General features: G+C 35.2%; 1 protein-coding gene across 8 annotated transcripts in view; it reads left to right on the top strand.

Annotated features, from left to right (window-relative positions):
- Nucleotides 1-467: 467 nt before the first annotated feature.
- LOC145242489 (uncharacterized) overlaps nt 468-25425 on the top strand; it is a 66463-nt gene continuing 41505 nt past the window's right edge. For 7 of the 8 annotated variants that reach the window (XM_080105551.1, XM_080105549.1, XM_080105546.1 and 4 more), the window contains exons 1-3: nt 468-629; nt 12545-12605; nt 15569-15895. In XM_080105551.1, the coding sequence (XP_079961677.1) occupies nt 12548-12605; nt 15569-15895 (385 nt within the window). In that variant the 5' untranslated portion in view covers nt 468-629; nt 12545-12547. The remainder of the gene's footprint in view (nt 630-12544; nt 12606-15568; nt 15896-25425) is intronic. The other variant, XM_080105552.1, reaches the window with a different exon arrangement.

Genomic DNA, 25425 nt, shown 5'->3' with positions numbered 1-25425 from the left:
AAACAAGTGTATTTGAATCCATACAATATTCGAATATCTTATGAAATGCTTTGCAATGATGCTAGCTAAAAGTAGGATAGACAGAGGATGACCAGTGACTCAAATTTCCTCACATATTTAGTGGCCTTGTGCCTAAATTCTTACATTGCATAGATTATATATATATATATATATATATATATATATATATATATATATATATATATATATATATATATATAAATTCATAAATAAATAATTCAAAGTGTAGTATCTGTTCTGATAAACTTTATTTGTTCTGTCCTCGATTTATGTAGAAATTTTTTAAGACAATTTTTTTATAATGTTGTCTGAATCCAGAGTGCCCCCTTTTGGATACTGGACTCCCCCCCCCCCACCGCCCTTAAAAAAAAAAAAAACGTACTTCTATCTCTGCCCTCGAGAGGAGCGAAACAACTAGGGGCTTTAAAGCATTATTTATTTTCGTTCGAATCCACCGCTACCCCTACTCCCCTTCAGCCTAAAGAAAGTGGAACAAGTCGCGAAAAAAAAAAATTCCGAGTATAATTGTGATATTCGAAAAGCACTAACAAGAACTCTCAGAGGAACTGGACCGGATTTATGTAATCGCACACCCCTTTAAAAATTGGGTACAGTTTGGAAAAAATATTTAAAACTTTACTTTCAGATTATTATTTTTTTAATCTTTAATCCATATTTACTTGTTTATTCTTATAGAAATCTTAATTAAAATATATTTTCTCTTCTTTTGAGTCTGTAGGGGACTAGGTCATATATAAATACCCCAATCCCGTTACAAGAGAATAATGAAACGAATGAGGAATTGAAGGAAACAAAGGCTCAGTTAATGGATAAGATAAACGTTGTTTATTTGCTATTGAAAGAAATGAACGTTTTAGTTACAATATGTCCGCGCGTATGTGGCCAATGTTCGTTGCAGGACTGGTGTTGTTGCAAGAAAGGAAATGTATTTTCATCTCAAGTTCGGGTCACTATTGTTTGTTCGCGCGTGGGAAGAGAAATAATTGTTGTAGGAAAATTGAGAATAGTAGTCCAGCGTGTGTATGCATTGATAAGGAATTCTTCTGTGGGGGTAGTATAATTAAACAAAGCGTACTTATCTTTTCAGACGACGGGGGTGGTAAGTGGCGGCCAGTCGTGCTACTTCGGTGATATGTGTCAGGCTTTTAACTGGAGAGCGACGACTACATTTATCAACCTAGCGGCGCGGCGTTTTTTTGCCTCCTGTGTTTTTCTTCTTTTTCTTCTTTGGTTTGTGTAAGATAGGCATTGTTAGAATTGAAGGCGTCTCGGCTCATAACGTGAGAGCGGAGTTGGCTTCAGTTCACTGGTGCCTTATTTCTTCTTCTTCTTCATCTCTTTAGGTCGGGTGGAAGAATGTCTGCGCGTTCACTGACGCAGCTGGGCGAATCTCTTTTTCTTTTCTTTTTCTTCTTCATTTCTTTAGGTCGGGTGGAAGACTGTCCGTGCGTTCACTGACGCAGCTAGGCGAATCTCTCCTCTCTTTCTTTCTGGTCCCCTCCTTTTATAGTCGTAAACCGGCTTCCAGCGGCTGTGATAATTTAGGCCTTTATTTTCGGCGGGGAGCTCTGCCATTGGTTCATAATTCTTTTTATGGTTTCTTATTTTTCTTTTTCCAAACGGAAGCGATGCGTGGAGCCATGTGCAAACGACGATTTTTTATTTTGTCTCTTATGCTGGAGACGTTAGCATCCGGTTGGCATGTTCCCACACACATCGCCACCCGAAATAGCGGAGCTATTCCGAGAGTGCCCGTGAGGATTTTAGTGGATTGGTTGGTTGGTTGGTTGGTTGGTTGGTTGGTTGGTTCGTTGGTGGGTTGGTTCGTTGGTGGGTTGGTTCGTTGGTTGGTTCGTTGGTGGGTTGGTTCGTTGGTTGGTTGGGTTGGTTTGTTGGTTGGTTCGTTGGTGGGTTGGTTCGTTGGTGGGTTGGTTCGTTGGTTGGTTGGGTTGGTTTGTTGGTTGGTTCGTTGGTGGGTTGGTTCGTTGGTTGGTTCGTTGGTGGGTTGGTTCATTGGTTGGTTGGGTTGGTTTGTTGGTTGGTTCGTTGGTTTGTTGGTTGGTTCGTTGGTTGGTTCGCCATTTATGGCTCAGAGGTTTTTTTTTTTTTTTTTGGAGGTTGAGGAGTTTTTTTTTTTTTTTTTTTTTTGGATAGTTTCATTTAGAAGAGGTAAAGTGTTCCTAGAATGTTTGTAGGTGTGTATGCATGCTTCGTTCAACCGCATCCATTTCATTTAAATAAAGGGGCGGGGTCACCATTTTTGTAGGGGACTAGGATATATAAATACCCCAATCCCGTTACAAGAGAATAATGAAACGAATGAGGAATTGAAGGAAACAAAGGCTCAGTTAATGGATAAGATAAACGTTGTTTATTTGCTATTGAAAGAAATGAACGTTTTAGTTACAATATGTCCGCGCGTATGTGGCCAATGTTCGTTGCAGGACTGGTGTTGTTGCAAGAAAGGAAATGTATTTTCATCTCAAGTTCGGGTCACTATTGTTTGTTCGCGCGTGGGAAGAGAAATAATTGTTGTAGGAAAATTGAGAATAGTAGTCCAGCGTGTGTATGCATTGATAAGGAATTCTTCTGTGGGGGTAGTATAATTAAACAAAGCGTACTTATCTTTTCAGACGACGGGGGTGGTAAGTGGCGGCCAGTCGTGCTACTTCGGTGATATGTGTCAGGCTTTTAACTGGAGAGCGACGACTACATTTATCAACCTAGCGGCGCGGCGTTTTTTTGCCTCCTGTGTTTTTCTTCTTTTTCTTCTTTGGTTTGTGTAAGATAGGCATTGTTAGAATTGAAGGCGTCTCGGCTCATAACGTGAGAGCGGAGTTGGCTTCAGTTCACTGGTGCCTTATTTCTTCTTCTTCTTCATCTCTTTAGGTCGGGTGGAAGAATGTCTGCGCGTTCACTGACGCAGCTGGGCGAATCTCTTTTTCTTTTCTTTTTCTTCTTCATTTCTTTAGGTCGGGTGGAAGACTGTCCGTGCGTTCACTGACGCAGCTAGGCGAATCTCTCCTCTCTTTCTTTCTGGTCCCCTCCTTTTATAGTCGTAAACCGGCTTCCAGCGGCTGTGATAATTTAGGCCTTTATTTTCGGCGGGGAGCTCTGCCATTGGTTCATAATTCTTTTTATGGTTTCTTATTTTTCTTTTTCCAAACGGAAGCGATGCGTGGAGCCATGTGCAAACGACGATTTTTTATTTTGTCTCTTATGCTGGAGACGTTAGCATCCGGTTGGCATGTTCCCACAAGTCGAAGTTGATTGAAAAGCAAAACTTTTTGCAACTTCTTTATGTCAATTATTTTCTGTGTTAAGGACACTTCCGACACTACTGTCAAACAAAATTTCCCGCGCATGTTTTTCACGTAACTTTGATAAATGCACATTGAATTATAATGTTTTTATTCACTAATAACTGAATATTTATTGAAATCGAAAATAAGAAAAAAGTATAACGAGTTTTTAAAAATCTATTTAAAAAATGTAAATATGACTAATTCCTTGGCTTTTTATCTCCGAGCAACGTGTAGTATCTGTGTTACTGTTACTGTTCTGATACTACACGTCCCCTTTTCTATCCTCGGTCAGTGAAAGAGAAATCCTTCTAGACTAAGGCAAGCGTTTTGTTTGTTTGTTCGTTTATTTGTTTGTTTGTTTGTTTTACCCCAGGGTGTCTTTTTATAAGGAAATGGATTTTCACCACGTTAAAACTGACTTTGTGTTTAACTCTGTCCTTGTGGGGAGGAAAGTAGGGACCAGTTTCTTATTACGTAAAACTGAACGCCTCGCTTTTTTTCATTTCGGTTTCACTGTTAAACGCGATTTCATAATCTCTGTGTTAAATTAATGCTTCTCTCTCTCTCTCTCTCTCTCTCTCTCTCTCTCTCTCGCACGCGCGTGTGTGTCTGTGTTTCTCGCATATGTGTGACGGAATCATTTTACAATTTCGTAATTTTTAGATATAATCATCTTTTTGGTCAAGATCAAAGTGTAGTATCTGTTCTTCAGATGCTGCACTTTCATTTCTTGTTCTCTTTCGGTGGAGGAGAAATCCTTCACGACTGAGACAATTTTTATTTTTGTACCTTTTCTCCACGTTAAAAAACGGCCCTGGTGTCTAACTCTGTCCCGTGGGGAGGCATAGTAAATAGGTATAATCATCTTAAAAATACGAGGAATACGTAGATACCATTGTTTTCGTGTGAAATTCAGTTTTACGATTTCCGAAATTTCATCCTAGTGTAGAAACGCTAAAAATACTATTAAAATAAAAATAAATTTGCGTATGGCTTCACTAAACCCTCCTTTCAAACAACGCTGATCAAATACAAGTATTTATTAATGATGTTAAAATGTTCCATTTTATAATCAATATTCTATTAAAAATTGTGTGATTCATTTTCTTTTTTAACGAATAGTCCTAGTTTTGTCATGATTTCCTTTCCCTTTCTTCCTTCTTTCACTTCTCGAGTTTTTATTTTTATTTTTCCTGTTTACACACACACACACACACACACACACACACATATATATAGCAAAAAGTTACAAACTTCAAACTATTGTGGACGAATTTAGGAAAACTCGTCCCGGGAAAACTCGTCTCGGGAAAACTCGTCTCGGGAAAACTCGTCCCCTTTCGCTAGGTAGGAAAACTGGTCCCTTATTGAATAAATATCGATTGAAAACACATTTTATGATCGTTCTTGAAGGAGATATTGTTTTTTAAAATAAACTATAGCCCCCCCCATAATATATTTTTAAAAATATTTTTACTTGTTTAATGTTTTTTTTGTTTGTTTTTTTTTTTTTTTAAATAAAATCGATTTTCTAAGTGTCCGTTTTCTACCTAACTGGCTAAGTTCTTAGTGATTTAACTTATTTTAAAGCGTTTATTATGTTCCTACAAAGTTAATTATAAATTTTTTTTTTGTTCTTATTTTAACGATGTTTTTTGGAGTCATAAAAACAATAAAAAAAACAAAACCCAAAAATTAAAAACAGGGAGCGATTCGATTCTTCGTTACGCTTTTGGTTTTGTTTTTTAATTATGATAGTTTTTTGTTGTTATGTTTTTGTTTTCTGTCATACCAAATGCACTCATGCGTTATTTAAAATTATGTTTTTATCAATTATCAACAGTTATTGTCGTCCTGTCAAATTTTGCAAAAATTAACTAATAAATTAAAAGCGAAATATTTTTTTGGCGCGAGAGATGCCATATGTGCTAACAATCTCTCGTTAACTCATTTTTAATTTTTTTAATTTTTACTTCAAAATTCTAAAATCAATCATTAAGAGAGAAAGTAATCACTAAATAAATTTATTAATCAATTTTATTGAAAACTCCGCTATCGTTTATCAAGAATCTTTTTAATTTCATTTTTTGTTGGTTGCTTTTCGAAGGGAGATATAGGTTTTATCCCCCCCCCTCTCTCTCTAAATTATATTTTAAAAAATATTAAAATTTATTATTTTCTTTTTAAAACCAAATCTCCCTCAGTAATTTCTTTAATTTTCTATTTTTTAGCGATTATCAAGACCCCCTAAGATACCGGGCATTATTTCTCGTTCTCCCGTAACACTCGACCGACATGTTTTTTGTTTGTTTTCTGGGTTTTTTTTTCTTTACCAAATAAACGATTCCAAATAAATTAAATAAACAACATAGTCGGCGAGGTAGAAAAATCGATTTTACCCTTTTATAAACAACAGTATATAAGTAAATTCTTTTAATATTAATATAAAAAAATGCGGTCTCGTTTATGAACATAATAAACGCTTTTATTAAAAACACAAAAAAAACATTAAACAAGTAAAAATATTTTTTTAATTTTTTATAGTTTATTTTAAAAAACAATATCTCCTTCAAGAACGATCATAAAATGTGTTTTCAATCGATATTTATTCAATAAGGGACCAGTTTTCCTACCTAGTGAAAGGGGACGAGTTTTCCCGAGACGAGTTTTCCCGAGACGAGTTTTCCCGAGACGAGTTTTCCCGGGACGAGTTTTCCCGGCACCATTGTGGACTGTAACCGAATTTTTACACCATTAAAATGAGAATGACATTATTGTAGACAGATTAAATCACCCCACAAAACAAACACACGTATAAAATGAGATTCTACTTTTTTTCAGCGATTACGTGTAAACACCCTAAAAACTTGGCAAAAGAAAAAAACAAAACAATTATTTTAGAATTGAAAATGGGGGATCAGTTTTGCATATAAATTGAACGTAAAATAATGGCCCCATTTTTTTTTTTTTTTAGCTATTCTAGTATTTTAGGGCAGTTAATTGTTTTTACTATAGACTCTAAATTCTTGCATTTTGGAATGGGTGGGTGGGGCTTTTTACGACCTTGCCATTTAGACTTAGGGTTAGTGTTAAAACATTTGGTTAATTGCTAATTAATGATTTCTAACTGAAACCACTGTCAATAATTTTCCCCACTCTTTATCTGTGCCTAAACCAAAACGTAGATTCCATGAACAAAGCTTCTTTCTTAGAACTGCACGCATGTGGAACTCTCTTCTGTTTTTCAGCTGACTACAATTTGGTAGTCTTCAAGTCCAACGTAAACAAATTCTTGATGCGCCGTCCCCTTAAGTAATACAATTTACCAAATTTCCACTACTAACGATTACTACGATATTATCCCATTGATTATGGTACACTCAATAACCCTTATCCTCGTGTGGCCTCCGGGCCTTGATAAGTGGCGACTTCTATGTAAAAAAAAAAAAAAGAAATTGCTTTAAAAAGTTAGAATGACCCAGAAATGGGATATTACTTTATGTTAAACATTATGCAAAACTGATCGTCCACTTTAAATTCTAAAATAACAGTGTTTCTTAAAATTTTCTTCTTTTCATCAAGTTTGTCACACACACACACACACACACACACACACACACACACACACACACACACACACACACACACACAGATAATTACAAAGATAAATATTATCTTTATATAGTTTGGTTTGGTTGTTGTTTTATGGCATATCAACCCTTTTCGGGTTATTTAATGCAAAATCCAGTGATTTTGAAGAAACATTTTTTAATAGAATATATTCGTTTTTTTTTTTTTTTTCAAGTCTGTTTCTATTTAACCCATATTGAGACCCTAACAGGTACTACCACTCTGGGTCAGAGTGCACCTTAGAGCAATGGCAATTAAGGGATTGCACCACACTCCCAAAGTCCGCAAGCTGGGGCCTCACCATTGGATATAGTTTAAGGTCATATCCAGAACCATCTTTATATAAAAACGTATTGAGATAATAGAAAAATCAAGATAGAACAATTAAAGAATGATAAAAATAAAAAACTGAATAAATTATAATATTTATTAATCCGTCAAATATTCAAATAAAGAATTCAAATAAAGAGGAAAAATTCTTAATCGTTAACCAATGGATTTTCAAACATATGCTATTTTATCCAGAAGATAAAAATTAGCATAAAATGTATTACTGGTTAGCATTAATTCGGAAATATATTTTTTGTGACGTCATGCTCTCAAAAGTCCAGAAAAAGAATCTGCAATTCGAGGTGTGAATAGATAAGAGTGAAGTTCCAAAAGACTCCTTAAGTTTCCAAAATAAAAATGATTTTGAAAATGCTTTGTCTGATGTAAAATAATTAGATTCAAGAAATAAGATAACTTCTCTAGCTCAATTGTAAAGAAAATTAACAACTTTGCTAAAAACGTAAATGTTCTGCTTGAAATTATTGTCCCAGATGACAAAACTAAAAAATTCTGGAAATTAGATTATCATACTTATAGAAATTTATTATACAAAAAACTTAATAAATCTTATAAATTTAACAGTATACACAATGAAGCAAAATATTTACTAAGATCTATAGATATTCTTAATTATACAAAAATAGTTATTGCAGCAACTCCAAAGTTTTCTCTGAAAAGCCACAAAATAATTTCCACAATAAACTTGCAATTAGATTAATTTACCATCTAAATCTGATTTAGGAATCATTAGTAAGAAAATTTTAGATAGAACTATTTCTAAGATAAAAGAAAAAATATTCTTCTCTCTCCGACAATTCCCTGATAATTTAATAAATTCATTCTTAAACTTTAAAGAAAAATTTCGTTTAAAATTCATTTACCTTTGATACAAATAATTATTACCAATCGATAACCAATCGATACAATATTTCCAATCCTCCTTAATAAAGCACTAATAATAACTCGAATCTAATTGACTTGGATTATTAAATTAATTTTATTAGCTTGAAGATCCATCTTAGAATTTGACAATAAACCTTTGACGAAAAAAGACATCCCTAATAATTACGGCATTATTATGGGCGAATTGAACAATTTAATAAAAAATGATATTGTGAAAATAGCATGGTAATATAAGTGTATAAGCACCTTTTTTTTTAATTAAGAAAAATAATATACGCATATAATCTCGTTGTTGACGACCGAGTGTTGTCTGTTTTTGTGTTTTGTTTTAAATAAACATGGTTTGGAGTTTTTAATTTTTATATCAATTTAACTGTTTTTAAGGAAAAAAAATCATGTTTTTGCAAAACTCTTTTTGATTAATTATTTTATAATTAATTTTTTAAGGAGTGAAAATTAAAAAATATTTTAAAGTTTGAAATTCTGAAAATACAATCTCATTTTTCACGAGTGTGTTTTGTTTGTTTATGTGTTGTGTTTTACACAAACATTTAAGTCCTTTTTTTTTTAAATGAAATTAAATTTTTTCTTTTAATAATTTTTATTTCAATTTTATTCAAAGAAATAGTCTTTGTGTACTGAATTAATTTTAAAAATATAAAAAAAAAACTTTGACTATAACGATAAAGTGCTAATTTTATTAGAATTGTATCTACACCGAATTGACTATGCCAGATCGACCAAGCCTAAATGGTGACACCGAAACGTACCAAACCCACTGATTGCCCATTATTTACTGCACTGTTATAAAATTTCCAGAAATCGCAAGTTCCTAATTTCTTTGGCTCAATGAATTTGCTGGTGATTTCAGCAATCCTTCTCTTGGCTGCAGCTATTTCACTCTTACAATTATTTCTACCTTCTTTGTGTCTTTGTCTATTTATATTGAATTTATGTTGGATAAATCTGCAGAATGCATGCTGCCTTTGAGTGTGAATCACTGTGGAGAGTGCAGTTTACTATTAAACTTCTGCGTGGGAACATGTGCTTCAGTTGCTGCTTTGAACGATTCAGTAGCCTCATTTGCACACTGTTCAGCACAAAGAGAAAAGACACTACTCTATTGGCCATCCCTGATGTGATTCCTGATGGCTTCCCAGTCAGTACCTTGTCGTTTTAAGCAATGGCTCCTCATCTTGGAGTCGAGAGTTTGGGGTGATGTCTATTAATATCACAATGTGATCAGCATTCCCGAGTGGGTTCTAGGTATTTGTTACAGGAACTGTAGTCAGACATAGGTTTAGAAGTGAGGCTTGCTGATCCTAACGATCTGGGAGGTGGGTCAGGGAATGGGATATAGAAAAACTGTGATACTCTCAGTTGTGCCTATGTAACTAAAGAAACAAAGCAAATTACTGTGGTGAATGACGTAAACTGAAAACCTGGGTGTGCCAAGTTCAAATCCAGTTTGTTCCACAGGAATACTTTCACTTACGGACGTTAGCAACATTCCATTGTGTAAGTATCAGATATCCTTCTAGAAAAAATTCTTAATAGGAAGATATTGGGGGGGGGGGAACGAATACCAACAAATCATCATGAACAACAACAACAACAACAACAACATAATAATAATAATAATAATAATAATAGAAATGAAAGAGAGAATTGGAAAAGAATACCTCAGGAGAAGAAGAAAACTTCTGGAAACTAAATTATTTAGCAGAAACCTAATAAAAAGTATAAATACATGGGCAGTATCATTAGTAAGATAGTCTGGGCCGTTCACAGGGTGGACTAAAGAAGAACTGAGACAGCTTGATTAGAAGACCAAGAAACTCATGACTATGCACAACGCACTACACCCGAAGGACGATGTTGACTGACTTTACATGAAAAGGAAAGACATCGGGAGGGGACTGGTATGTATAGAAGATTGCGTGAATAACACTAAAAAAGAACTAAATGCAAAACACTGACAGAATAATTATGGCAGTGAGAGACACTGAAAAAACAACAAAACAGAAAACAGAGAGACAAAGGATAAGACAAGACAAGAAAAATGGGAAGAGAAACAACTACATGGAAGATTCGTAAGAATGAAAAAAGATGAGAATAATGAAAACACTTGGACATGGATGAGAAAAGGGCATGTAAACAGAGAAACTAAATCCCAAATCACAGCAGCACAAGATAACTCGATAAGAACCAACCACATCAAAGCAAAGATCGACAAAACACAAGAAAACAGCAAATGCAGACACTGTGGACAAAGAAACGGAATGATAAACCATATAGTAAGTGAATGTAGCAAACTAGCACAAAAGGAATACAAGAACAGGCATGACCAAGTGGGAATTGTGCAAACAACTGCATCTCAAACATGCAGACAAATGGTACAAACATAAGCCGGCAACAATAACTGAAAACGAGAATCACAAAATCCTATGGGACATGGACATACAAATGGATAAACCCATCCAAGCAAGAAGACTGGATGTCATAATAATTAACAAGAAAGAAGAGTCCTGCCAAATCATAGACTTTACTGTTCCAGCTGACCACAGGACAAATATCAAAGAAAAGGAGAAATGGAACAAATACACACAGCTAGCCAGAGAACTGAAAAAAAAAATCAAGATAGTACCTATAATAGTAGGAGCACTAGGAACAATTCTGAAAAATTTGGAAAAAAGAATGGGAGAAAGTGGAATCAGACGAATGACTGGAAAGATACAATGAATAACAATAATAAAAATAGCTGAAATATTAAGGAAAACCCTTGAATGCAGGGACTAATACACATGAGCCAGACAAAACATGAAGAAGTGTTACATGGAACCAAGAACATTAAGTGAATGTTTACTGTTATGATGATTTAAATATATAAAAATCAGACATAAAAAAATTCATCTGTACAGAGGAGGGGAAGGTCACACTTCTTCAAGGATCCAATTAACAAATATGAGATGTTAGGTACCCAAAGAGCGATGAAAGAAATGGTTAGATCATTTTACCATTCTAGAAAGCACCTGACTCCTGATACAATGCTATATCTGTATATGACTCAGATACATCCTAAGATGGAATACTGCTTCCACATGTGGGGAGGTTCTGCTTAGGGCACGCTTTCCTGCCTTAATACAAACCAACTTCACAATCTAGTGAAGGATGATCTCTTCTCTTTCCCACTGCTCCTTTCTCTCAGTAAAAACGTTGCTAGTTTTTCTCTACTTTATCATTATTTCCATGGTAGGTGGTCGACTGAGCTCTAATCTCTGCTCTCCCCACTACCTCTGTAGAACATTTACAGCAAGAACTCGTCTAGTTACCACCCACTGTAAAGAACTTTCCTTCCTTACTCTGTGTGCCTAAAACCAACCGGAATTCCATCAATTCTTTACAAGAACTTCTCATCCGTGGAAGCCAATACCATGGGACTATTTCCTGGTGATTACTACATGGCCATTAATATCATGAAATACTTGTCATAAATCGAACTCATAATTAATCAACTGTTAGTCACATAATTTACCATTTGTCTGTGTCTCTATCCTATGTTGCAATTTCACTTATAGGATCCAAAACCATTTGACAAAATTTAACTAAATTTGAGATAAAGCTTTCTTAGGATATCAGGTGTGTCATAGAGGGAGTAAATATGTTACTACTACTACTACTACTACTACTACTACTACTACTACTACTACTACTACTACTGTCAATTATAAAAATAATCAATACAAAATTGTATTAAATTTAATTTGGCATGTCAAATGTACCATGGAGAAATGTAAAAGTTATACTACTACTACTACTACTACTACTACTACTACTACTACTACTACTACTTATAATACTACAACTAATTAAAACTTAAAGCCTAAAAATTATTGGACAGAATTTCATTAAATTTAACATAAAGATCACTTAAGATGCCAGTTATATCATATGGGTGTCAAAATTAAACTACTACTACCATTACCACCATCACCACCACTATTACTACTCATAATAATACTACTAATAATAATAATAAACACTTATGGACTGCAAAACTAGTTAGTAAATTTGCATCAGATTTGGCATAAAGAGCCCTAGGATGCTCGATGTAATAAGATTAAGAATACTTATGATTTTTAAAAAATGCTTCTCTGCTGATGTTCGACTTAGAAATGTTTTCATCTTTATGTCTTAATTTGATTTTTAGTTGTTGGTGAAGATATGCACTCTAATGAGTGAAAGTTTAGTTTTCTTTTCTTTTTGCATCGATCTTAATTTATATCATTTCATTTCACATTTAAAAAAATTTTTTGTTTTATTTTGATAAATAGAAAATGAAACTTTCCCTGAAATTGTTGATGTTAATCTTAAATGTTGCTGCCTTTTCACATGGTAAGTAAAAAAGACAAGTCTACATCTTACTTTATGTAATTCGATTTTTACTCTTTGTTTATCCCGAGCCTAAACTATCTGATATTTGTTTCCAAAAGTTCTTGTCATACTAGATTATTACATCAGCGATATCACATTAAAGATGCGCCAATCAAAACTGGAAGTTTTACTGCATCGTCCATATTTCAACTGAGATATACAGGCTCAAAAACTACTCCATAGAATTGCACCAAATTTGACAATAATACATATGTTGGAAAATAAAAGAGTTAAAAAAGCTGTCGGCACGAATAAAAATATTTGATTTTGTAATCTAAATCAAAATTGGCAGCATTCCTTTTCACAATCTGTACAACCTATTGACTTTGATATGTTTTTTAAACTGTCAAACATTCAACTATATCGTTTCCTTCTGGTTCGTAAGCACACCGTAATCAGAGCCATATACCCCAGTCTTGCAGGAACCACAGAAAGTGTTAGCTGGTAAATATGATGCCATTGTTTCTCAGTCTCAATTAGTAGGCCTCATGATATGACCTCAAGCTTGTGGCAACACACACATATATATATATATACTAGTCGAAAAGATAAGACTATTAAAAAGTTATTAGTGGCAAAGACAATTCATTTATTAATATTTTGTCTATGACAAATTATAAAGACCGTAACATTTTATTTTTTTAATGATTCACATTATAATTGAATACTTTTTGTCTGTCTACCTGTTTTCTCAAAATACTGGACATAATTTTACTCAATTTGAAATAATGCATGTTAGAAAATAAAAGACAGCTAAAAATTCTTGCAGAAAACTTCTTATTTATTTAATAATAGTTTGTCTATGACAAACTATAGACAGTAATATTTAATTTTTAACTTAATCTATAGTATAATTGAGCATTTTTATCTATCTGTCTACTGGTCAATCTTAAACTTCAAAATTTATTAATAATTTTCCATTTATTATCTTTTATTAATAGTTTTTTTTTCTATGATAAATTAAAAAACAAAACAAAAAAAAAACAGTGATATTTCATGTTTTTACTTAAGCTATTTATAATTGAGTATTTTTATTTGTCTGTTCACCTGTAACTTACAAGTTCAAAAACTATTTGATAGAACGGCACCAAATTTAATAATACATCTGCGGTGAGATTTTGTCACTGTTCTATAGTTTTCTTAATGGTCCATCCAGTCCTGTATAATCATCATGAAAGAGCTTTTGCACATTTAAACTAATTCATGAAAGTGTCTTGCATTTTCTTAAATGGACTTGTCTTGTAGTAATGTTTGATACACTATATTCTTTATGGAACGAGTTTTTATCAAGATCTAGTTGTATTCATAGGTATTGTTCCCACCGTGTTCTGCAAAATAATGGTGACTGATGATCTAATAAAGAATACATGTGAAAAGTGCAATTATAGGTAATTATTTATATATATATATATATATATATATATATATATATATATATATATATATTTTACATAGGCATCACCACTTATCAAGGCCAAGAGGCCACTCAAGGATAAGGGTTAAAGAGAGTACAGTAGACATTGGACGATATAGTAATCATTAGTAATGAAAATTTGTTAAATTTGATAACTTATATAGAACGGCTCATCAAGAACTTATTTACATTAGACTTGAACACAACCATATTGTAGTCAGCCGGAAAGCAGGAAAACGGAACACAATTCCACAGGCGTGCAGTTCTAAGAAAGAAGCTTTGTTCATGGAATCTACGTTTAGGTTTAGGCACAGATAAAGAGTGGGGGGAATTATTGATAGATGAGTGTTTCTATATATATATATATATATGAAATTTTACTGAATAAAAGCTAGGGTGTAATACGCCAATATTATACAAACTTACAAAATTTTACTTAACAACTTAAAAAAAAATAAAGATTAACATGAACAAATGAAATAAGCTACTGGACAAAAGTTAAGGAACGATGTTAATAATTTGCAAAAATCTTTAATTTACATTGTTAAAAAAACTCAATGGAGTTTGTCAACTAGTAAAAGCGCATTTATCATTAGGAATTTATTTTTAAATAATATGGCAAATTCTGCATGCAAAATGCTTCTGTTTGGAGAAAAAACTCATTATCGCTAACTATCAAGAAAAAAGTCAATTTCAGAAATTTATAATATTGTTTATAGGTCTAAAAGTGTCCTTAATTGTGTAATTAGTAGGTATAAAACCCATAAAATGTTAGATACAAAAAAACAAAACAAAACAAAAAACGACAGACCTCAAAAATCATTGCAAAAAGAAAATCGAAAAATTGTTAGAATATATATAAAAACATTTTGAAACTTCTACATCAATTTCCCGTAGATTTAATGAAGAGACAGATAATAAGATTTTGAGAAAAATATTGGGTGAGTAGCCCCATTAGTATATAATTTGATTAGTTCAAAATAACAGGGAATAGAGTTCAATTAGTCGACCTGGTGACATTAAGGTTTGCATCGACTCAGCTGTGGGAATTGATAGGAACAGATGTGACATCACATAGCTCAAGAAGAGAGTCAGTGAGAAAAGACGTCACCTTGATTGGAAGCCTAAGAGTGTGGACATCTTATCTTAAAATAGTTTTGCTTTGACTTGTCCCTTTTCTAGAATTATAAAAGAAACCCAATTGCAGGCAATGATTCTTCGGTCTGGCAAGATCAGTTAAGTACGGAAGCAAGCAGCACATGATGAGATTATGACACAACGTTGAAGTGTAATGCTGACAGCTGCACAAAAAAAGGTTGTTCACTAGGAATTGTGCAAACTACTCTATTTCACATAAAATAACACATACAGTACAGGAGCAAGCAACACAAGGTAAGATTGTGAACTTCAATGTATGACACAAGGTTGAAGTACAACACACACACACACACACACACACACAAATATATATAATTTTGTCTTAAACTGAATTACATTTTTTCTCTGTCAGTATCCACAGGTACATTGGAGCTTAAACCATTAAACGGAACTGCTTTTTCTGAGATTGGTAAAGGTTTCGCATTTCAGTGCATCTTTGACAAAGATACACCAATTATTTGGTATAATAACAGTATCCCCATAGCAAGGTGCACATCTTGTAAGTTACCTTGCAAAATACTCACGGACAGGAACCCATGGGGAAAGACTCATGTGATGTGTGACATAAAGAATCTGAGATCAATACTGACCCTTACCGACTTGACAAGACTTGATCACACAGATTTTGTTGGGTGCCAATCACTCTTTGAATTTGTCCAGAGAAATCTTTTGGTTGGAAGTAAGTTTGTCCTTAAATTTTCAAGTTTTCATGATTTCTTTATCATCTCCCTCCTCCCTTCTCTTTGTTGCATGTTTTTCTCTTTCTGTTTGGGTTGGCCAAAAAGTTTGTTTATTTTTTATCTTTAGTCAATTTATGAGGAACCCAAACATCAAATTTAGAAATATAACCGAGTTTATGCAATTCATTTTCGATTTAGAAATCTTGGGAATGTCTGTAATTTGTTTGGTTGTTAAAAACGGCAATCTTATTCAACTATGGCTTTCGCTTAGTTGCTGTCAGAATTGAGCAAACCATTTCTAGAACAAAGTTTATTTATAATTTATGCAGGTGTTTGTAGCTTTATTCCTTTTCTGTAATAAAAACACCAGATGTCAGTAGTGCTCCATTTGATCTTTCATTTCACGACCTAAAATACATGCAAAAATGTAAGAACTCTGCTAAGCGGCTTATTGCACACTAAAATCAACATACTACACCAAATACAGGATTCGAAGAATAAGAATAAAAAACGATCTTTAGTAGATGGCATTAAAATAAAACGGATGAACTTTTTGGCCACCCAATGCTATATTTTTATTATTTGTCTGTGATGGTCATCCCTCTTTTCAACTCTCATTTAAATTCATTTCATAAAATACGAGGGCCATGCAATAAGTAATTCCCCTGACCCACTTCCCATAGCAGTAGAGCAACAAAACTTGGCACAGTTATTAGTCTTTCTCTACGTAGGAACCACCCAGAGTTATGCATTTCTCCCATCGTTTGATGCAGCTCTGGAGATCGTTTTTGTAGAACACCCCAGGTTAGACCTCTTCAAAATTGACCTTTTTCTTCAAACATATGGAAACTGATATTATTCCCATTCTCCAAACATTGCACAAACAGCTGGGACACTACAAAAAATTCTTTCATTTTATTAGCTTTCATTTGCTACCACTTTCAATGCTATAGCATCAACCTCTGGAAAGCTACAATGAAAATAAGGACATAATATCCCAAATTTTGCAGCGTTTTTGAAAAATGTCAACAATAAAATTACATGGCTCTTGAGGCAGGCATAGCCAAGGTCCAAGATCACAATAACTGGTATATTTAGCTAATTTAGACCTTGGAGAATGGGAATAATATCAGTTTCTATATGTTTGAAGAAAAAGGTCAATTTTGAAGAGGTCTAACCCCAGTTTGGTCCTCCAACCACGACGTGACTTCAGAAATCAAGGCTGCATCATCTGGGAAATGCTTTCCTTTCAAAAACAACTTCATGGCTAGGAAGAGGTGAAAGTCAGAGGGTGCAAGGTCAGGAGAGTAGGGAGGATGGGAAAGATTTCATAACCACACGCCCGTGCTTCTGATCTGGTGACATGCGAGTTGTGGACCGAAGCGTTGTCCTGCAGGAGGAGGGTACCTTTGCTGATCTTGCCCCGCCTCTTGATTTTGATAGCTTCCCTTAATTTCCTCAAAAGTGAAGCATAATAGGCTCCTGTAATTGTGGTACCCTTTGCCAGGAAATCTGTCATCACTACTCTGTCCTGGTCCCAGAAGACTGTGAGCATGACCTTGCCAGCAGAGGGTTGCATCCTTGTCTTCTTTGGAGGTGGTGAGTCCAAGTGCTTCCACTGAATTGACTGGGCTTTGGTCTCTGGATCATAGTGATGGACCCAGGTTTCATCCTGTGTAATCAGTCTTTTAAAAAACTTTGACTCATCTTCTTGGCACATCTCCAAATTCATCCTCGAGCACTCAACACGTTCTCGCTTCTGGAATGGTGTGAGCAACCTGGGAATCCATCTGGCAGACACCTTATGCATATATAAATGGTCATGAATGATAGTTTCCACAGACCCTGTACTAATTTTGTCATCTTGGGCTATTTGGCAAACAGTAATGCACATCTTCCAAAATGGCAGTCTCAACTTGACGGACAGATGCCTCATCAATGGCAGAAGGGAGGGGCGACCAGGTCTGGGAGCTGTTTCCACAGACTTCCGGCAATGTTTGAATTCACGATGCCAGCGTTTTACAAGGTCATATGATGGGGCATTATCACCATAAGTTTGTTTCATTTCATAAAAAGTCTTCTGTGGTGTGCGTCCTTTCAAATACAAAAACCGGATCACTGCTCGACATTCAACAGGCTCCATTTCACACCTGACTCAGTTCAAACACCTGTAAAACAGAAACCACAATTAGTTCAGAGCTGTAATTTGCCACATAACCCGTAGAGATATAAATCATTGCACATGCAAAATTTCAGCTAGATCAGACAACTGGAAGTGGGTTATAGGCATTACTTATTGCACGCCCCTCATATTTTTTCCTAAGAAAGATTATATAGAAATATGTACAGATACAAAAAAGGATAATCAAATCCCTCACTAATTGACCCTAATGCACAATCGCACATTCCAACTCCTCCTAACATGAATATTCAAAGTTTAGGTCTAAGCAATGATCCTCCTATATAACCACCTAATAATACTCATATTAGCACTTGCCATTCACACACAACTTCTCCCAGATACTCATTTACACACCACACTCTTGCAGTCCACACTTAAAGCAACAATAACCCCTGAAACCTATTAAGCTGTTCTCAACCTTACCCCAATATAAAATACTAAACAAATAACTTAATACAGACACCCTTAGAAGCCCACACCTACATTGGGGCCACCCCCATCTTAATAAAATTACATATATCAACCCACATCCATTCCTTTAACAATGACAACTATGATAAAACAAACAAACAAAAAAAAAGCAGAAACATTTCAAATTTAAAATCTTAGCTTTAAAAGACACACCTTTTTTATAAAATGGACTCTACTCAAAAAGTCAAGATTATATACACTGGGCTTTAAATCATCTCAGCCTTTCAGAAGCAGTTAAGATAATTACTTCCACTCAGAATAAGAATATAATCAATACTAAGAATGAGCTGATCTCATATTATAAGCACATAAAACGATTTAAATATAACTAACATGAAAGCACCTAGCGATCTAAATACCCCAACTCACAATATATTTACTACCGATAATATCTTAACAAATAATCTTTTAGAAAACTAATTATCATCCATGAAAATAACCACCATGCAATGATATAAGTTTATTGAATAGCTCATACCGTTATAACAACTTTTAAGAAAACCATATATTTAATTACATGATGCTTTGTTTGATTTTATTCCCCTCAACCTCCCTTTGACATTGGACAATATAATCCAATTATCAGATCTGCACCTAACCCACTACTCTTTAATCCATTGACTCAATATAATATCACCCTTAAGCCTCTTCAAGATATATTTTCATACCATTACTACGCTTCTAACTTATTTTTAGCCTCATTATAATAACTTTCCTGAAGAATATAATTTTACATGGTTTAAAATAGATCTTGTCCTAGTCGCAACAATAACTGATTTTAAATTGCTAGGCACCCCTTATAATGACTGCAACAATAAACCTCCACTAGAATCAAAATCGACCCTAAAATATTATTGAAAATAAACTCTGACTAGTCAGATATTTACACAAATTAATTTATTTTTGATTTATTTGCTCAATAAAAACAACTCTTAAATTTAAAATAAAATTTTGTTAACTACCCTAATTCAATACTTAGGACATTTTCTGAAATGAACTAATTCTAGACTCCTCTCCTAATTACAAATCTTAACATATTTGAAAACATAAGCTACAATTCTTGAGCTTGATAATATGTATGTGTCTTCAAGTATATATCCATGCATATGCATATATCTGTCTTGATGTATGTTATACCACTTTCTGTATATGTACGTATGTACAGTGCCACGCAAAAGTATTGGATACATTACATTTTTCTTCATAACTTTAATTAGGGTTCAAGATTTTACCTAAAATTTGGTCATTATATTCCTATTACTATTCTAATTAATATTTGGGGTAGTAATTACAAAATTAAAGTTTAGAAAGTTTATATTAAAGGAAAAATATAAATCAACTAACGCAAAAGTATTGGATACATTGATTTAATATTTGGTTGCATAGCCTTTATTGCGTCCAACAGCTTCCACTCGCTTTCTATAGTTGCACACATGTTTTTTGCAAAGATATGCAGGTATTTTGTTCCATTCTTCTTTACAGAACTGGTCTAGTTGTTGAATATTTTGTGGATTCCTTTTGTGAACATTAATCTTTAATATTTTCCACAAATTTTCAATTGGGTTGAGGTCTGGAAACTGACTGGGTCAAATAAGAACGTCAATTCTGTTATTTCTAAGCCATTCTTTGGTTAGTTTGGCAGTATGCTTGGGATCATTGTCCTGCTGAAACACAAAATTTCTATTATGTCACAACAAATCAGCAGATTTCTGGAGGTTTTTCTCCCAAATCTCCCTGTACGTACATCCATTCATTCTACCATTGATGATTTCTAGTTCACCAGTACCTTTGGATGAAAAACACCCCCATACTATAATCGAACCACCGCCAAACTTTACCGTAGGAATGGTATTCTTTTGTTATAGGCGGTGCTATTTTTATGCCATACATGTGTTGCTGTGTTTCTTCCAAAGATTTCGATTTGTATTTTGTCTGACCAGATTACCTTGTTCCAAAATTCTTGGGGTTGTTCCCCATATGTTTTAACATAATTCAAACGTGATCTAACATGTTTAAGCTTCAATAATGGAAATTTTCTTGGAGACCTTGATACAAAACCTGCACGATTTAGAACTCTACTGATTGTATCCTTGCTCACATTAATCCCAGCTTCCCTGAGGTCTGTTTGAATTTCCCCACGAGTAAGAAAAGTTTTTTTTGTACCTTTCTGCTTACCCACCTTGATTTTTTTCGTTTAATTTCCTTGGCCGATCACATCTTGGAAGATTTGCAACAGCTTCACCAGGATTTTTAAACTTTCCAATAATGTTTCCAACTGTACTATGTTGTGGACCTGGATATAAATACCCTAACTCGCTACAAAAGAAAATAATGAAACGAATGGAATGAAGGAAACAAAACTCAATTACTGAACATGTCGTTTATTTTCTGTCAAAATTAAATGGTTTAGGTGAAACACGTGTTCATTCAGGCATGTGTGTACGTTAGCGTGTGTGTGTGTGTGTATGCACGTGAATGTGAGTGTATATACGTGAACGTGAATATATGTACATGTCTGTCCATATGTGCGTGCGTACATGTGGGTGTTTGTATGAGGTGTGTATATGCGTGTGTGTGTGTGTGTGTGCGTATGTGCGTGCATACATGTGGGTGTGTTTATGTGAGGAAAAACATATTCGAACAAGACTCCCCCTCCTGGGGAGAAAAAAATATATTTATATATGCAAGAGAAACGTATTTCGTTTTTTTTTTATGTATACTTTTTTTCTTTTCTTTTCTTTTTTTTTTTCAATAAGTTATGTATTGTTTGAAATGTTTTGGCCAATGAACTTTTCGACCAGTTTTTGTTGTTGTTTGTGGTGTGTTGTTTTTTGTAATTTCTTTGTCCGTTTCTGAGTGTGTATCTTCTTGTATTGGAGTAGGAGAAATGTGTAATTGTTCGTCTATGAATGCCGGTTTCAGTCTGTCTATTGCAATAGTGTCTTTTTTTTTCACTTTTTAATATGTTAAAATACTTTTTACCTCTGTTTAGAACTAAATTAGGTCCGGAATAATTTGGACATAGTCTTTTGTTTACTGCATCGTATTATAGGTGTGAATATCGCTTGGAATGAAAATGTTGTTGTCTGGCTTTTTCGTTGGAGTAAATTTTAATCGTGACATTTTATGTTTTAAGTCCGTCACAAAAGTTGTCGTTGGGGAAATGTCTGTATTGTTTTCGCAGAATTGTCCTGGTAAAATCAGTGCTGATCCGAAAACTAATTCTGCAGGTGTGCTCTGCAAATCTTCCTTCACAGTGTTGCGAATTGCTAGGAGAATGAGTGGCAAGTTGTCTGACCAGTCCGATTTGTTTTCGTTCATAGCCAAAGATGCTTTTAATTGTCTATGAAATCGTTCCCCCATACCGTTTGTGCAAGGATGGTAGGTAGTAGTCTTAATGTGCTTTGTTCCCAACAAATGGTTGAATTCAGCGAAAAGAGTTGATTGGAACTGTGAGCCCCTGTCCGTTATGATTACGGAGGGCACTCCGAAAATCGCTATCCAATCTTGTAAAATCGCTCTGTTATGTCTTTCACTGGTATTGCTGTCGGCCATCTGCTGAATTTATCGACTATAGTAAGGATGTGGGTATGTCCTTTTGAAGTGGGCAAGGGTCCAACCAAGTTGATATGAACATGAGTAAACCTAGTGTCTGGTACACTGAAAGTTCCTGAAGGTGATTTTGTGTGCCTGTGAACTTTGTTTTTTTTTTGGCAAGGAATGCAAGTTTTGATCTAACTACGGATGTCCGTATTCATATTTGGCCAAACAAAATGTTCCACTATTAATTTCATGGTGGCACGTTTTGCTGGGTGGGACAAATTGTGGAACTGCTGGAAATCTTGTCTGAGGCTGGGTAAAATATAAGGGCGAGGGTGTTTTTGTGAAACATTGCAATAGAAATTTGTTGTTCCGAATGGGATCGGCATTTCTTTCAGCTTCAGTGAAGTTTTGTCCATTATAGCTGGGAGCATGGTGTCGGTTAATTGCTTTTGTGCTATTAATTCCATACTTAGTGGAGTGAAATTTAAAGAAGCAATTGTTGCGCGAGATAAAGCGTCAGCTACAACGTTTTCTTGTCCTTTTACGTACCATATATCGGTAGAATATTGGGCTATAAAGTCTAGATGTTGAATTTCTCGTGGACCATATTTGTCGACATGTCTGTGTAGAGCAAATGTTAGAGGTTTATGATCCGTATAAATGGAAAATTTTCTGCCTTCGAGGAGATGTTTAAAGTGCTTAATTGCAAGGTAAATTGCAAGTAACTCTCTCGAGAAAGTGCTATATTTAGTCTGCGCTTTGTTTAACTTGGCAGAAAAGAATGAAATACGGGTCATTTTGTTGTAAGAAATTTGGTGAATGACAGCTCCTACTGCTATTTCCGATGTGTCTGTCGTAAGTGTAAGTTCCGTTGTATCGCTATCTTGGATATATGTAAGTTTGGTGAAGTTTGCCAAAGCAGTTTTCGATTGTTCGAAGGCCTGTAATGCAGGTCCTTCCAAAACTAACTGTTGGTTTTTCGTTTGTTTTTTTAACAAGTCCGTTAAAGGTGCGAGTAACGTGGAACAGTTGGGCAAAAAGCGTTGGTAATAGTTAATTATGCCTACAAAATAGCATACTTGCCTGACAGATGTCGGTAGAGGGAAATTCAAAATAGCACTTACTTTTTCAGGCAAAGGGGAGATTCCATCCTTGTCAATTAAATGACCGAGAAATTGAACTTCCTGGTGGCCAAAAACACATTTATCGATGTTTAGTTGAAGACCGAAATGTGACAGTCTTTCGAAAGTTTGTTCCAGGTGTAGCCAATGTTCTTCGAGGTTTCTGCTGGCGATTAAAACGTCGTCCACATATGCGAATATGAACGGCAGACCTCTGAAAACTTTGTCAATCAAATGCTGGGAAGTTTGACAGGGATTTCTCAGCCCGAAAGACATCCTTAAAAACTCGTAAAGGCCAAATGGTGTGGTCAGTGCGGTTTTATGAATGTCTTCTTCCGCGACTGGAATTTGAAAATATGCCTTAACGAGGTCCAGTTTGGAGAAAATTGTGGTGCCTTGGAGTCCATTGGCGAAGTCATGGATATGGGGAATAGGATATCTATCTGGAACTGTTTTTGCGTTTAAGTGTCTAAAATCTCCGCACGGGCGCCATGTAGTGTTGTCAGCTTTCTGTACCATGTGGAGTGGTGATGACCAAGCATTTTTTGAGGGCCGTATTATTCCCATGTGGAGTAGGTTTTGAGACTCGGATTTTGCCAATTTGTATTTATCCGGTTTCAAGCGTCTGGGGGTTGAATAGACGGGCGGTCCTGTTGTCTTAATATAGTGCTTAGCGCTATGTTTGATGGGGTCCATGTTTTTAAACGGCTGAGAAAGTTGAGGAAATTTTTGGAGTAACCGGTGGACGTGTAAATCTTCAGGTAGGGCAGTGCTGATTCCGGTGGTTAAAAATTTCGAGGTAGTTCCTCTCACCGAAATCTTCGTTTCGTTGTCTGTCAATGTATGATGAGTCATGTCGACAGACAGGTTGAAATGGGCTAAAAAATCCACCCCCAAAATTGGAGTGGTCACGCTGGCTATGGTGAAATTCCATAAAAAATTCCTTTGCATTCCAAGGTTCAAATTTAAAGTTTTTTCACCAAAAGTGGGTATTTTTGTACCGTTGGCAGCTTGTAGGTTGAAAAATTGGGTCCATGCAGTGTCGGTATTCCGCTCCGGTGTCTATTAAAAAGTTATATCCGTAAATTTTGTCACGGATATAAAGCAGACAACCTTTTTTTTGTGCTCCAGCTACAGTCGTCATTACTGGCTGGAAGGTTCGTTTCCCTGTGCTGGTTTTTTGAACGCGCAGGGTGTAGTGCATTTCCTTGCGTCGACGCCAAATCTCTTGTGGTAGAAACAAACATCTTGTCTATGTCGTGATGTGGATCAGTTCCTGCTTGAATTTCTTCGCCTGTAACTTCGCCGCGTGTCATTGTAGTTTCTGGGATAATGTTGACGAGTTTGAAGTGTGTCGGCTAGCTGCTTCGAAAGCTTTTCAACGCCATACTTTAATTCTGCTAATTCCTCATCTTGGTTTTGGTCAGGTTGCCATTGGTGGGCGTATACTTGTCGGCTCCGGGAACTTTCCTGAATTCTGTCGGCTATGTCGGCGAGCTTTTCTGTTGCCGTCTCCTCCGACATCGGAGCGAGGATTTGCTTGGTATTTGGGGTAATTTACCAAACCATAGACTCTTCATGATGCTGTCTGACATTTTGTTGTCTCCCAGCAAGGCTTTCATGTGGCGAAATAGTTGAAAAGGCGTACGGTCTCCTAACTCAACTTGTGTGAACAAGTTACGAAGCATGGCTTTGTTGGAAACACTGGTTCGTTGCAGGATTGCTTGCTTCAGCGTGTCATATGGTCTTTCCTCAGGTACATTTTCGAGAAAATCAGTGACTTCCTCTACCACCTCCAACGGCAGTTTTTCCACTAGGTAACAATAACGCGCTCGTTGTGATGTTACCCATTTAGCATCAAATATGGCCTGTAATTGGACGAACCATATTTTTGTATTTGTCGGGTTGAAGGGTGGAATGTTTAATGCCATGATTTCGTTGTAGGAGTCCGTCTGTTGAAGTTCGATTTTGTTTTTTGTTGAAATTTTTATATTTCAATTTCTTGTGCGTGGTTTTAAAATGTTCCTCCTCGTGGTCGACAAGTTTGGGTTTTTTTTAGAGAAAAATTATTTTTTGTGCGTGCCATAGATTTGTGTGGGAGAGTTTAGTTTACCGCGTGTTTCATTCGAACTCATTCATTTCATTTTGAAATAACGGGGTCACCATCGTTTGTTGCGGACCAGGATATAAATACCCTAACTCGCTACAAAAG

Source organism: Euprymna scolopes, chromosome 21 (assembly GCF_053919585.1).
Source record: "Euprymna scolopes isolate OS-2025 chromosome 21, ASM5391958v1, whole genome shotgun sequence".
NCBI classification, from domain to species: Eukaryota; Metazoa; Mollusca; class Cephalopoda; order Sepiida; family Sepiolidae; genus Euprymna; species Euprymna scolopes.
Note: the sequence above shows the minus strand (reverse complement) of the source record. Positions and strands in the feature narration are given on the sequence as shown.